Source organism: Haliotis asinina, chromosome 1 (assembly GCF_037392515.1).
Source record: "Haliotis asinina isolate JCU_RB_2024 chromosome 1, JCU_Hal_asi_v2, whole genome shotgun sequence".
Lineage (NCBI taxonomy): Eukaryota > Metazoa > Mollusca > Gastropoda > Lepetellida > Haliotidae > Haliotis > Haliotis asinina.
Window position 1 is genome coordinate 38,593,667 of NC_090280.1, and position 16,196 is coordinate 38,609,862.

Sequence of the window (16,196 nt, forward strand, 5' to 3'; positions counted from 1 at the left end):
GATACTTAGGATGTATATGGTTGTATGGTATGTAACACGGGTGTGTAGCATGAATATGGTTGTATGTAACATGGGTACGTAGCATGTATATGTTTGTGTGGTATGTGCCAGAGATACTTAGGATGTATATGGTTGTATGGTATGTAACACGGGTGTGTAGCATGAATATGGTTGTATTGTACGTAACACGGGTACGTAGCATGTATATGTTTGTGTGGTATGTGCCAGAGATACTTAGGATGTATATGGTTGTATGGTATGTAACACGGGTGTGTAGCATGAATATGGTTGTATTGTATGTAACACGGGTACGTAGCATGTATATGTTTGTGTGGTATGTGCCAGAGATACTTAGGATGTATATGGCTGTATGGTATGTAACATGGATACTTAGTGTGTATATTGTTGTATGGTACGTAAAACGGGTACTTAGGATGTATATGGTTGTATAGAATGCAACATATGTACTTGCGTGAGTGATCGAGTTTTAGCAACATTCCAGCAATATCACGGAGGGAAAACCAGAAATGGGCGTTACACTTTATTCACATATTGGGAACCCGGATCTTGGACGTGATAAGCCAGGTACTTTGGCTGTATATGTATGTATAGTGTGTAACACGGGTATGTCGCTTGGGTATGTTGTTCTGGTATATAGCCCGGATATGACAAATGATGTGAAGCATACTGTTAGGTATTTTGTATGAATCCGTGGGTGCTGGGTATGTAGAATACTATGTTCGCCTCATCCCTTTGGTATTTTTAGACTACTTTCATTTACCTGGTGTTGTTTTCTCCTGAAGTTATCTCGATCACAAAAGTAGTACGTTCTTATGTGTAGGAATATTCATGTAGCCTACACGATTAGCAACTTTACATTGGGAATACGTTACAGATGTGTTGAATTGCTTCAGTTTCATGAGAAAAATAGTGATTTCACAAAGTAATTCTCTTTTCAGTTTGATGAAAATGGCTCAAGAGAGAAACCAAGTGCACGCATTTCTGATTCTCACTTTGACTTTCGTCGCTGGTAAATACATTATGTTATAAGTTCTCACATTCTAAAAAAGTTGCCTGTTTAAATATGTTACATTTATGTTTTCTTGAATATTCACATTTGATCAGATCTTGGTATCATGTCAGTATGAACAAGTTGCAATGATCCCATGTCGTGGCTGGTTGGAGATAATATGTGAGGCAAGTGTTTCAGTAATCGACACGGAATTGGGTGTCTTAGTTGCACGAATTCAGCAGTACCATGGACAGCACATGGTACACATATACACCCGAAGAACAAATATCCTCTGCCAACTGAGACATGACTTTGGAGAAATGCCTAATAGGACCTTTATACGTCTGATTCGTGTCTGAGGTCGTCAGGCAGCGTTAAATACCTACACTCACCTACACCCACCAGTCCATCCACAGACACACAGGTACAGACACATAGACCCACACAAAACCAGCCACACACACACCAACCCAACCACAGAAACGCACAGACGTACACACACCAAGACATACATACACACACACCATCCTAATTATGTAAACCCGGTTCTATTGCCCATATGGATACAATGTATGAATCCCATTTCTGGTGTCACCCGCCATGATATTGCTAGAAACGGCGTAACTCACTCACACAGTCATATATAATCCTTAAACTGGTGAACTTTCGGAAGTACTCACGGAAATCAGCAACTGATGCACGCTGTTACTGTGTAACTGACACAACTGTAAATGGGACATGTCCAAATAACCCACATCGGCCAAACTTGACGTTCAGTGGAATGCGTAATAGGATGTTAAGAAAAAAAGCCCGTTTACTCGTAAAATCGGCCATTACTTAGCAAAAATATGAATAGCTGCTGTAATCAATGGATCAAACTATAGGTCGCTCAGCCAGGATGACGACGGACTATCGACTCGCCTGTTGTAGAATGCATATGGTGCCTACAAGCATTAGGGGTCACATCAAACATATTTTATGCTATGCTTTTTTAAGTGTATGGAGAATATCTCATCTATTGATTAACACCTTACGTGTCTTTCTTCAATAGCGAATATTTTGAGATATGTACGATACTCACAAAAAGGCTCAGCCATCGTAAATGTCTCCAAATATATAGGTGACATGAGCGCCCGAAGATGGACAGGACTGCATATTATTTGTAAAGTGTTATGACATGGATTTTACCTCGCCAGTTTAATTCTCCTAATGGATTATCTCATCTTAGCTGGTGTCTCTATCCCTGTGCCCGAGCCCAAACAACCGTCCTGGTTTTGCCGGGTTTTTTTATATTTATATTTCTTTTTATATTTCTTACCCATCAACTCCACGCTAGAACTTACGTTAAAGGTGCTGTTGCAAGAGATACACCGTGTCCACATGGTAATGGTCTGATTGATGAAGGATACACAATAGTCGGTGATAGAAGTAACTACACAGGCTTCGTGTGGGTTCGACCTGATCGCCGGTATGTCGTCACCTGCAACCCTAGCTGCAGCCCTGTGGCAGGATATAGTGCAATCTTCAACACCACACAATCGACACTTACGATAGCGAGCGTCCGGGTGGAAGATGCTGGAACTTGGAGCCTACTGAACGCTCTTATCGATGGTGCTGTCCCCACGGACGTGTGTGAGCTGACGGTATCTGGTGAGCATATTCGGTCTTATTATGCTAAAGGTACATTCATGAAGGAGTTTTCAAAGATAGAATATGTCTCACAAACATAACATCTGCCATGAAAAAAAATAACTACATGACATTGTTTTGGGCATCTGGAAAGAAATGAAATTTAACCCTTCCATCTCATAATTCGTGATGCCGATGTAAAACGTCTGGGACAATCAGAAATTGGATGTTAGTGCTTAGGTGACATTCTTACATTTGTCCCGCAATGTTTTCATAAAGTAGAAGAAGCAGGGTTTCTATTCTAACTGGCAATACAGAGGAGAGGAGATGTTAAAAGGATTCTAAATCATGCTTCAAGTATATCGATAATAAGAGATTGCATAAACATTCCAACGGTCAACGTTTATATTATTCGATACTCAAACAGCCCCCAGTCTTTGTTTTGTACATTTCAAATATGTTGCGTTTTCAGTCGAGTCTGTTCTGTCACATATAATCTCTGGGAGCGTCATATGAATGTAGGTCCAAGGTTGGTTGATCAAGGTTAAAAATGTTGAAGTCAAAGTAGAAGATTAAAAACGTGTTATCGTAAAATGCATACATTAAATACTAGTATGTATTTCAAGGGAACCTTTCCATGCCTTTGCATGTATGCTTGTGCTTACGGAGCAGGATGCGCTCACATCTTAGCAAGCACTCCTACCATCACTATTTGCAAGTGACACAGGGACTCCTGCTTATGATTTATTCAGAATGATTCTGCTTTTAGAAGATACTTAGTATGGGTAAGAGAAAAGGTCAGCCACTACTCGTCAAGATGGTTAAGTGGGTGGACATTTTAGTCAAGTAAATTATGCACTTATCATTCGTCGAAACCAACACGGCTGTACATAGTTTAATTTTTGTAGGACATTACTATATGATTACTAACCGTGGATGAGGTTTGAAGAACTGTAAAAGAGTGTCCACCTGTGAGGGTGTGTAAGACCACATTGTTTTACGAATAGATATATTTTGTAGTCACGATATGGCTGAAATGTGGCTTTAAATGTTACGTTACTCACACATTCACGTAACCAACACTGCGTTGTGGTCTTTTGAAGGCGCTGTCAGCACGTCACCTTCTATCCACCCTTCTTTTTCATCAACGCAGACATCAACTCAGAGAACGAAGACGACTGATGCGGGGGTGTCTCCAGGGCTTATTGCAGGCATCGTTGTCACCGTCATCTTTTATGTTCTGTTAGTCATTGTCATAGCTCTCATATCTTGCCGACGGTGTGGAACGGGAGTGAGTGAGTGAGTGAGTTAACATTTAACGTCACATCGGCAATATTGCAGCCATATCGTGACGAGAACAATATAAGTTATAGTAATGTTAGGATGAGAAAAGAGAAAAAGTAAAACCTGTCACCGAAGGACAGTAAAAACACTAGAGTATCACAGAACATAAAACTAGCATTGAAAGTTAAAACATTGGAATTAAAGAAGACAATACAACATAAAACCGGGGCTATAGATCGCCAACAACTGAAGGTAGATCACCATACTAAGGTCCATGGGGACTTACATTACATCTGCTACCTGCATGAACCCTAGCTGGATTTACACCATCCCCTCAGCTATTGGCGATTATCCTGAAATTTAGCCATGACTTAAAACAACAAATATTCTACGATTAAAAACTAGTAGTAGATTTAAATTGACTATGAGAGTATTGGACTTACGTACCCTCTCAGGAGGACAATAATTTTACAATACTTCAACCCCCGTTGAGGGTACAGCCACTAACAATCTAAGTTACTAATTTAAACTACCAATCATTAAAACGCAACTATCTACAGAACATATCAATTACAATTCAATAAGAAAATCAATTTCTTTTAAAAATCCAAGAATTAATATGAGTACTAACTGTGCTAAAAAGATCCTTCATTGTTTTGACATTGAAATAGTTATCCCTTATGATGGAGAATTCAACACAGTCAAGCAGGATAAGCTTGACCGTGGTTCTCTCATCACAAGGGATACAAAACGGAGGATCATCACCTTTTAGTAAATAACTGTGGGTGTAACGCGTATGGCCAATGCGACATCGTCGCATAATTATCTCTTCAAATCTGGACTGACAGCCCAAGTGAGTGTAACCAATATAAGGTTTTATGGCATGTAATTTATTTATTCCCACTTGGGTGTCCCACTTCTTTTGCATCAGATCACGAATGTAAGTTGTAAGCAAGATCGGCCATTGCATTCCCAGAAATACCTACATGGCTGGGTAACCAACAAAAGACGATGTCGCACTGGCCAGTTGCAAGATCATTATACAATTCAATTATGTCAATTAAAAGTGGATGTTTACAAGACAAATCTTCAACAGCCTGAAGGCAAGAAAATGAGTCAGAAAAAATTATATACTGTACATGATTAGGATGTCTTTGAATATATTGAAGAGCCGTTAATATTGCGTTAGCTTCTGCAGTGAAAATGGAGCTGCTGTCAGGTAATCTAGAAGATATTGTTCTGGATCCAATGACAGTGGCACAAGCAACTGTGCAACCATCCTTGGACCCATCTGTAAATAAGGATTTGTATGTACTATAATTATTTTTTAATTGCATAAACTCGTGTTTATATTGTAATTCGTTTGTGTCTGATTTTTTAAACTTTGTTAATGTGAGGTCAACTTGTGGCCTCACTAATTGCCAAGGAGGAGAAGAAAGAAGACGAGAAGGCGCTATACTTTTCAGCTCAATGCCGGCAGCAGAAATGAATGCTTTAATTCTGTGCCCAAGAGGTGGAACAAGAGAAGGCTTTTTGTTGTATAAATGCTCATAAAGAGGATCGAAAACACAGTTAAAAGCAGGGTTGGATTCGTTAGAGTATAGTTTTGTAATATATTGTAAAGCTAATTTGATACGGCGCTGTGTAAGAGATGGTTCATCGGCTTCGACATACAGACTGTCAATAGGAGAAGTTCGGAACGACCCAAGACAAAGTCTCAGACCTTGGTGGTGGATAGAATCAAGGAGTTTTAGATTGCTTTTACAGGCTCCACCATAAATGATGGAGCCATAATCAAGCTTCGAACGGACAAGTGAACGGTATATGTGCAGGAGAGTAGCTTGATCCCCTCCCCATTTTGAATTTGACACAACTTTCAATAGATCAAGTGCCTTCAGGCATTTAGTTTTCAAGGATTTGATATGCGGAAGACAAGTTAAATGAGAGTCGAAAATCAAACCTAAGAATTTGGCCTCCTTAACGACTTTGATAGGAGTGCCATTTAAAAATAGTTCTGGGTCCTTATGTGGTTTATACTTACGGCAGAAATGGATGCAATTAGTTTTTGTCATAGAAAATGTAAAACCATTCTCAAGACACCATTTATTTATTTTGTTTAAACGTAATTGCAGTTGCCGTTCAATAGTATGCATATTCTTACCGCGACAGGAAATATTAAAATCATCCACGAAAAGTGATCCATCTATTGAATCGTTTAAAACCTTGGATAAACTGTTGATCTTGATACTAAATAAGGTCACAGACAAAATGCTGCCTTGCGGAACGCCCTGATCCTGATTGTAATGATCAGACAGGGTAGAACCTACTCGGACTTGAAATTGCCTGCCTTGTAAAAACTGCGATATAAAAAGAGGTAAACGACCCCTTAAACCGAAACCATGTAAATCCTTTAAAATGCCATGCTTCCAGGTGGTATCGTATGCTTTCTCGAGATCAAAAAAGATCGATACAGCATGTTATGCATTTTTTACAAAGGATTCTAAACGTACCAAATGATCTATGGTACTACGATTCTTCCTGAAACCACACTGAATATTTGTGATAAGGTTGTTAGTTTCAAGAAACCATGTTAATCGATTGTTTACCATACGCTCCATGGTTTTACAGACACAACTCGTTAAAGAAATCGGTCTGTAATTCGATGGATCAGTATGATCCCGGCCAGGTTTTGGAATAGGAACTACAATAGCATTACGCCAAGAAGACGGGAATTTTCCCGAAGTCCATATTGAATAAAAAATATTTAGCATTGTTTCCAAACATGATTTGGGCAAATGTTTCAGGAGCTGATAGTGAATACCATCAGCTCCTGACGCTGTATCATGAGCTTGCTCAAGGGCAGTGTGTAGCTCATGTAATGAAAATAATTCATTATAGTCTTCGCCATTGTCTGAGGTAAAATTTATTCTCTTCTTCTCCTGCTGTTTCTGGTAGTGTTGAAATTCAGGTACGTAATTGGACGAAGAAGAATGTTTGGCGAGAGTTTCACCAAGCTTGTTGGCAATATCAGATTTAAGAATGAAGATTTTATGGATATCAACTTCTTTATGAGAGAACACAACGTTTCGGAGTTAATGCTTACTCCTTCATCAGGTGAAGGAGTAAGCATTAACTCCGAAACGTTGTGTTCTCTCTTCATCACCTGATGAAGGAGTAAGCATTAACTCCGAAACGTTGTGTTCTCTCATAAAGAAGTTGATATCCATAAAATCTTCATTCTTATGTATTTACACTTCTAAATGACATTCAAAGACTTAATATCAGATTTATCAGTTAATAACCGGTCACCATCCATCAGGTGATGAACAGTAGATCTGGAACCTTTGCCCTTAATTCTTTGTATCATATTCCACACCTTAGACATAGGTGTACGGGAATTAATTTTGGAGACATAGTTCCTCCAAGACAGACGCTTACTCTGTTTAAAAGTGCGTCGAGCCTTGGCATTTAATTTTTTTACTCTATCTAAATTATGTACTGTAGGGTGGCGGCGAAAATACTTTTCCGCTTTCCTCCTACTCTTTCTGGCCTGTTTACAGTCATTAGTAAACCATGGTTTGCGAACATGTGGAATTGCAGAGGACTTGGGGATAGTTTGGTCAGCAATGTTATTGATTATATCTGAAAACAGCTGTATAGGATCTTCGCTGTTTACAAAAACATCAGGTTTTAAATGATCAATACAAAGTGTTTTATATAAGGACCAGTCAGCCTTCTTGAAGTTCCGTCTGGATAAGGGTGGATCATCCCCAGGGATAATGCCTTTAAGAATAGTTGGGAAGTGATCACTCCCACACAGGTCATCATGCACCTCCCATTCGAATTCATTACACAAATTTGAGTCGGCAAATGATATATCCAGGGAAGAATATGTTCCCGTAGCTGGATGTAGGTAAGTAGCTGAATCGTCATTGAAAATACATAAGTTATTATCGGATATGAAATCCTCGATGATTTTACCCTTAGTATTTGTGTTGACACTTCCCCAAAGTGGGTTGTGTCCGTTAAGATCGCCCATGATTAAACATGGCTTCGGGAGTTGATCATATAGATTTTGAAGATCTGATTTGTGAATATTTGAAGAGGGCGGTATGTATAAACTGCACAATGTCAGCGCCATGTGCAACGTAATACGAACAGCTACAGTTTGCAATTGTGTATTTAGAGCGACAGGGCTATGGGTGACGTTGTGATGTACTAAAATAGAAGCACCTCCAGTTGCACGATCCCTCTGAGGAGAAAAAGAATGGTAAGCATCATACTGTCTCAATTTAAAATTATCTGTATCTTTAAGATATGTCTCTTGGATACAGAATGCCGACGGTTGATGATCTTGTAACTGTAACTCGTTAAAGTTATTTTTAATCCCTCTGCAGTTCCATTGAATTATATTGGCCAGCTGAGTCATGGTGGCTTTTGGGCCTCCATGTCTTTTGGGCCTCCATGTCTAGAGGCCCAAAAGTATTTTGTAGAGGAACAACATGTGTTTCTTTCCTATTTAAGTTTTTACCTTTCTGCTTTTTCACTGGAATAGTGGGTGGTTGTGATGTAGCTAGTGGCGAAGCAGTCAATTGTGATGACTCAGACTGAATTTCTGTCTGAGACTCAAACGTTGTTTGAGTGACTGGGGCAGTAGATTCTTTCGGTTCAGAAGCAGGTTTGTTAAATGAAAACACAGGTTTTTCTGATTTGACCCAGGTCAAGTCAGTTTGACATGCAGCTGAGGACATTGCTACAGAACGGGTAACTGCAGCAGAATGTGTTATATTTGATGGGGTTGAGGACTGAGTGGTGAAAAGTTTTTTGGCTTCAAAATAAGAGAGATTTTTTCACATTTTATTTTCATTATCTTCGATTCCCTTTGATATATAGGGCATGACCTTGAAGAAGCAGCATGAGTCTCTTTGCAGTTGACACACTTGAGATCATTCTCGCAACCTGTGCCATCATGAGGATCGCCACAGCGATAACATACTGCGGGATTACGACATGAGTAAGTCCCATGACCAAACTGTTGACATTTATAACACCGGAGTGGATTGGGGACATACACATCCACCCCGATGTTAAGATATCCTGCCTTAATTGACTGTGGTAAAGAAGGTCTGGCAAATGTTAGGAGATATGTATGTGTTTTAGTTACAATTCCATCCTTTTTAATGGTGAAACGTTTCACTGCTGTAACCCCCTGATCTTCAAGCTCAGCTGCAATATCCTCTTCACTCATATCATACAGACATCGTGCCCTGTCACGTATGATACCACGGCAAGAATTAAGAGTTTTGTGCACGGACACAGCAACCTCTATATCGGCAAATGTTTTAACAGACATAAGATTTAGAGATTGCTGTCTCCGTGCGCACTCAACTAGCAGTGAACCATTACGGAGACGGGTGACATTTTTCACCTCCCCACAGATCCCATAGATAGCTTTTGACACGGCAAATGGGTTGAGTTTGATAGGCAGAAAATCAGTTGCTTCGATCACTAGATATCTAGCCCAGGAATCAGTGGTTGAATTTGTGTCGGATGGACGATCTAGTTCGTCCAGACGTCGTTTTTTGTCATGTCGAGTTGAACCAGCTTGTTGGAAAGTCATGGCGAAAGGAAAATCATTCACCATCCCTGCTCCCCACCCACCATGGAGTGTCAACAAGGACGGTGTCTATTAGCAACGGGTATCCAAGATGCTGACACCAGGGATACAGGGATGGTATACTCCAGCGAGTATGACACGAATAGCTGTATTTGTCTACCAATTCAATGCCAGGCTGGTTCGGCCCTAGACAAGAAATTAGAGACATACATCATTCGGAGGTCAACATCACTAGATTGGCCCATGAGCCACCGCCTTCTGGCATAGGACTCTAGGCAAATTATTATAGTATAGAGTATGATAATAACAAACGCTCATTGTCACAAATGTACAAACATGCACAATAATTGCTGAGGAAGTTTGTCCATGCACAGAGCATGGCGTGACCAGCCGATTGATAGAACCGGGCCAGTTCTACCACCCGTCTAGGTGAAGTCAGGGCCAAAGTGGTGTGTTGAGTAACAGGAACGTGGTTCGAGACCCCCATTACCCTCAACCACCAGGATCCCCTCCTCCACCGACACAGGGACGCAACCCACGGCCAACGGATTGGTGGACCAAATATGCCCCCGGATCCACACGGGGGGTTGGCGAGCACTTAGCGTTACCCAGCACCCACCACGAGGAGGTGGCTCGCCACGGGTGCCCTGTGTGGAACGGGAAAACGATACATTCCTACATGGATTGGAAGACTGTGCCGCTGCAGAAAGTAAAATCAATTTCCTTGATGGAGTTCTAGCAATCGTATCCACACAAGATACTATTGGTATATTATCTCCAGAAAGAAACGCAAAATCGTTTTTTTATTGTAAGAAAAATATATTAAAAGCATCGCTATAAGGCAACAGAAATCACCCTACATTTGAAATTGTGCAGCAGAGTAATCAGTCTCTGGCAATAAAAGTCATTTTCAGATATTAAAATTAAAATTACTTTCAGAAACTGGCATTCGTTTTGAAGGATTTTCAAGGTCAATTTACTGCGTCAGGTCTGCAAAACGGATCATCGCCATTGAAGGTATGCATGCTGGAGATTACCTATATCCTCTTACCAGGCGTCTGAATGTTAGTCTGAGCAAAACAGTTTGGCTTGCAGTTCGTTGCAACCGTACAGGTATAACAAATGACCGTCCCCGTACAGGGAGACCTCGAGTCACAGCAGCCCAAGATTCGGGTTCTACAGTTGCGTGATCGTACTGCCACGGGCGAGAGCATAGCAGACAGGGTGCCCAGACTGCAGAGGATATTAGATGAAACTGTACGGAACAGGCTCAAAGAAGCTGGTCTGAGAGTGAGGAAACCCGACGTCGAGGCCGCGCTATGTCGTCACCATCGCGCTCAGCATCTCCTTATCTAAAAGTATCCACTTGGTTGTATTAGACATTACGTTCTTCCAAGATGGTGTAATATTTCATGCACTAAAGTCTATTTGTGGACGATTTATGCATGTTCGAGAATGTAGATCTCTCGTCTATGCTTGTTTTGGATAGTACATATAGGTATGAAGACGAGATATTGTTTCCTTGAAAGTTCTGACAATCGATTGGCACGGATAAAGTTTTCAAATCTTCATCATGCTATTGTTCCTTGGAAACACGTTATTTCGGGTTTGTGTACACTCATGTTTGGAATATACAATAGACAAATGCACGGTTATCAGATAATTAAGTCTATTTCGTCTCTTTTTAGATTTGACTGCCCGAGATTTCAGAATGTTTAGTTGGTATTTGTTCCTCAAACACTTCTCCTCTTTAGCTAAGTATGTGTCTTGATATTTTGAGGATGTATCTTAAAATTCAAAAGTCTTTTTGATTAACCATATGGCCCTAAAATGCTTCCGTACGCTAAATACGCTGATAAAGATTACATGTGCTCTGCCGCTCATGTTTCACGGCTTGTCTGTATTCATACAACGCTGCACTGAAGTAAGGCGACATGTAAACATGCTTTGCATAGCACGTACAGCTTAACGGGTTGGTGTTAGTCATTCCAATTGTGTTCTCCCGGACATTGAATTCCTGACACCTTATGCTCTCACACATTCCCTCTCTCGAGGAATCGGCCTGGCGTGTTTGCAGTATACAGATATGCCCCAGGAAGGCGTTATGCGTAACTACAAAGTCATCGAGTGGTCAGCTGCAGACTCGCTTACATTGGTTTACGTGTACACATGTCATTGTATCCCAATTTTGCGTAAATTGGCGCTCGTGCTTTTGATCACAGAATTCTCGGGTCTGTTACTTACAGGCAGTCGCCATATAGATGGAATATTGAGTAGCGTTAAACAGCAAGCCCACTAACCTAAAAGCTCATTCCTTGAATAACATACATGTGATGTGATGTGATGTGATGTGATGTGTGACTTTTGTCCATATTTTATTCATTTCCATAACTATTTAGACAATGCAAAAAAATATGGTACACATGTTCCGGGTGTAACAACATGAATATTCTGTTTCAAACACTTTCTTTTGTGCGTTCTTGAATGATTAAAAATATTTGATTGTAAATGGAACAAATGCATACAAAGATCTTTGATTTTGTTATAAATGAAATACGATGTCGTCACTGAGATAAGAGTTCCGACGTCAATTTGAAGCACCCATAAAATGATGTTTGTTCTGTTTGGCCACACTGCAATCCGTAAAATGTTCTGTTGAGTGAGACCTCAGTTCAGGATGGCCTCCCTTTGATAATTAGGTTCACATCCACATTAGCGGTAGAGGTTACACTGCATCAAGTCGCCGCTCCCTAACTACTGGGGGTTCATTGGTGGTACTCTGCGACCGCTAGCCGTCCACAACAAAAGCAAAACCTCGTTTTAAATGGACAAAAACGTGTACATAGTTTGAGGTTCAGTAACACCCAATGCGATGACAGCCCATTTCTTTGGCCCCATTGAAGGCCGCTTCCATGATGCTGGTATGTTTCTAGAAAGCGAGGTTGAAACTGAAAAGTCAGAGAATCTCATGGAACAATGATGTGTGTTTTTGGTGACCAAGCTCAACCATTTTCACCTTACATAGTAGGATACAAAGGAGGCGTGATGACAGCTAATCAAACTTTCATAAACAAGAGACGTCAGCTGTCAGAGTCAGTGTTGAGTGTCCTTTTCGGCAAGCTGCGTTGATCACACTATGTGCATTTCTAGATTTCAAGAATTAGAAACTGTATTTGCAGCCAGTTAGCAAATGCTACAAAGCTGCTGGTATCCTCACAAACTGCCACACTTGCCTGTATGGAAATGAAACCAGCTCATCCTTTCAACAAGATCCATCATCACTTCAAGAGTACATACACAACTAAAGTAGATTATAATTGTTTGATACCTGTTCTTTCAAGTATGGTGAGTGAGTACGGTTTTACGCCGTTTTAGCAATAGTCCAGTAATATGACGCCAGAGGAAACCGGAAATTTGCCTTACATATTGTACCAAGGTGGCGAATCAAAACCGGGCCTTTTGCTTGACGTGCGAATGTTTTCACTACTAGGCTACCTAGCTTTCATGCAGATTTATAACAAAGCCTTTTTGTATGCATGGGCAAAATATTAGTATTGATTAAAGGAGAGTTCAATAAACTCTTTAAAGACAAAGTGATTTCAATGTTATAACAATTATGTGTAGGCAATTTCCATTTGCGAATACGATAGCTATGGCACGGGAAGTAAATTACTTATTGTAAAGATAACTGTATATTCCAATGTCTTTGGACATTTGGAAGTGGACAGCATAAAAAAGTCAGATTTGTGGATGTAAACTTCTTTATTGTTGATAACAACGTTTCAGAACGTATGCTTGCTCCTTCATCAGGTGATAAAGGAGTAAGCATACGCTCCGATATGTTGTGTTATAACATGACGCTGTTCCTTCATGAAATAAACAAAAATCTAAAGTGCAATATATATTACTTGTGTTTATCTCCCTCGATACGAAACAGCCGCGATACAGAACCCCGTCAGAACCGGCGGGTGTGCACTAAAGTGTAACGAAGCCTTTTGTATGTATATGGCACCCGTGAACGGCCACCTCCTCGTGGTGGGTGCTGGGTAACGCCACGAGCCGTTCAAACCACCGGGTGGACTCGGGTCAACTAGGTCCATAGCACCCCACTGCTGGTTGCAAGGAGCAACCGAATTGGGCAACCTGTACGTTTGCCGCGGGAGGGCGGTAGTCTGGTGGCTGAGGGCAGTAGGAGCCTGAACCATGTTCCTGTTGCTCAACACACCACTTCGACCCTTACTTCACCTAGACGGGTGGTAGAATCGGCCCGATTCTATCAATCGGCTGGTCATGCCAAGCCCTGTGTATGGACTTGTACGTGACTCCACAAATTTAATTTGAAAATGTTTTACATTTGGATTTGGTACATTTATTCTTATCAGATGTCAATGATTTGCAATATGATGTTTTGCTCTTTGCCTAGAGTCTTATGCCAGAAGGCGGTGGCTCATGGGCCAATCTGGTGGATTAGCTATTTATAACTTTTCTGCTGAAGTATATTATCCGAGTATCCTTGATGCTGCAAGTTGGAGACCCACTTTTTTTAGCATTGTCCTTGTGATATTCCGTGGTGGGTGGGGAGCTCGGATGATGAACCTTAAAACACTAACTATGGCTTACGAAACCCCTATCACCAAGAAAAAACGTCCTCTTGACACGGATCCTGATGTTAATGAACAAAGACCGTCCACATCTATTGACTATTGGCCACGTTTTATACTACTTGAGACTGTTGACAAGACGCCTTTGAAGCTGAACCCTTTTGCTGTTTCAAAAGGCGTACAAGGCATAGCAGGGGATGTTAAAAATGTTAGACGTTTGCGTACAGGTTCACTACTTATTGAATGTAGTAAGAGACAACAGGCAAATAACCTCCTGTCAACCATATCTTTTCTTGGCATTCCCGTATCAGTTTCTGCCCACCGAACGTTTCACTACCCGGAAACACAACGACATCCAACAAACAAACACCTATTTGTTTTCTTTCTCTACTCCGACTGCTCCTTAATCGATAAAGGCTGGTTACTGTCTTATCAAAGTGGAAACATATATTCCGAATCCACTGAGATGTGTCAAGTGTCAGACGTATGGGCATGGCGTCAATACTTGCACATTGTCTGTTGTGTGTGCTCACTGTGGTTTGAGAAGACACACACAACAGAAGATTGTGACAGTAGTTATAAGAAATGCACTAACTGTTCAGGAGACCATTCCTCATTTTCAAAAGAGTGTCCAATATGGAAGCAGCAGATGGAGATCAACAAACTGAAATTTACTCAAAATATTAGTTTTTCAGGAGCAAAACAGCTTGTTCAGAGATCTGAATGAACAGAAACATATGCTTCAAAAACTAAGACATCATCTGAGGCGACGAATAAAGCAACCAGATCAACTTCAGGCTGTGAAACAAATTTGACGTGGGTGAACACTGATTCCCCACAGACTTTTGCACCTGCAATATCTACACAAACTGCTGAGCCACTTCCTGGCACGTCTCAAAGTCAGCCAGAGCCAGATCGTGATTACAATTTGTCATCTCAGTCTACCACAAGGTCTCAATTGTTGTGTATAGTGCAACAAGCTGTTAAAGGCAAAAGTAAACATAAACCGGATGCTTCCCAAAAACAAAGTGGCAGAGCCCCAAAAGGGTCCGAAAATAAGATTAAACTTTACAACAAATATGGATCACTTAAGGACATTGACGTGTCCGAAAATGTCCATTTTAGGGCAGACAGCTTGTCGCCCACCAAAAAGGGGTAGATCCCCATTAAACAATATTGTACAGTGGAATTGCAGAGGACCAAGGCATAATTATAATGAGTTACAGTTATTGTCCAGGATTGTACGCCGTCAGCAGTCTGTCTGCAGGAGACTTATTTAAAGATCTTTTTGAGCTACGTCATTTCAATGCTTATAATTGTTTCTCACCTCCGGGTGACAGAGCCACTAGAGGATCTTCAATCATAGTCAAACAGAATGTTATCCATAGCCCAATTACACTCACTACTAATCTTCAAGCAGTTGCCGTCCGACTCACTTTACATGTTACCCTTACATTATGTTCTTTGTATGTCTCACCGTCAACAGCTCTTCAGAAGACTGACCTTCAAACCCTATACGATCAACTTCCCAGACCGTGTATTATTACGGGAGATTTGAATGGCCATAACCCACTCTGGGGCGGTACAACTACGAATACTAAAGGTAAACTATTATGTTCAGATAACGATTTATGCTTATATAATGACGGTTCAAACACATATTTACACCCTGGTACAGGAACTTATTCTGCTCTCGACTTGTCACGTACAAATTCAGAACTACTAAATGAATTTAAATGGTCAGTCCACGATGGAAGTGACCATTTTCCTACTATACTAAAATCTGTAACTCCATCTGATGTTCCTCCATCATCAAGGCGGAATTTTAAAAAGACTAACTGGGCTTTATATGAAACACTGTGTGCTGAAAAACTTAAACCCGAACGGTTTATTGACGTTGCTGATGCTATTAAATGCTTTTCTGATGCATTGAATTCTATAGCTGATGAGTGTATACCAACGTCCTCTGCTGTTCAACATATTCGAAAACCATGATTCAACGATGACTGCAAACAAGCTAGGAAGGCAAGGAAAAAAGCAGAACATTATTTCC

General features: G+C 40.7%; 1 protein-coding gene across 1 annotated transcript in view; it reads left to right on the forward strand.

The window, feature by feature from the left end:
- The first annotated feature begins 1,910 nt into the window (after positions 1 to 1,910).
- LOC137272452 (uncharacterized) overlaps positions 1,911 to 16,196 on the forward strand; it is a 28,133-nt gene continuing 13,847 nt past the window's right edge. The window contains 2 exon segments of the mRNA XM_067804836.1: positions 1,911 to 1,938; positions 2,363 to 2,662. Of these exon segments, the coding sequence (XP_067660937.1) occupies positions 1,911 to 1,938; positions 2,363 to 2,662 (328 nt within the window).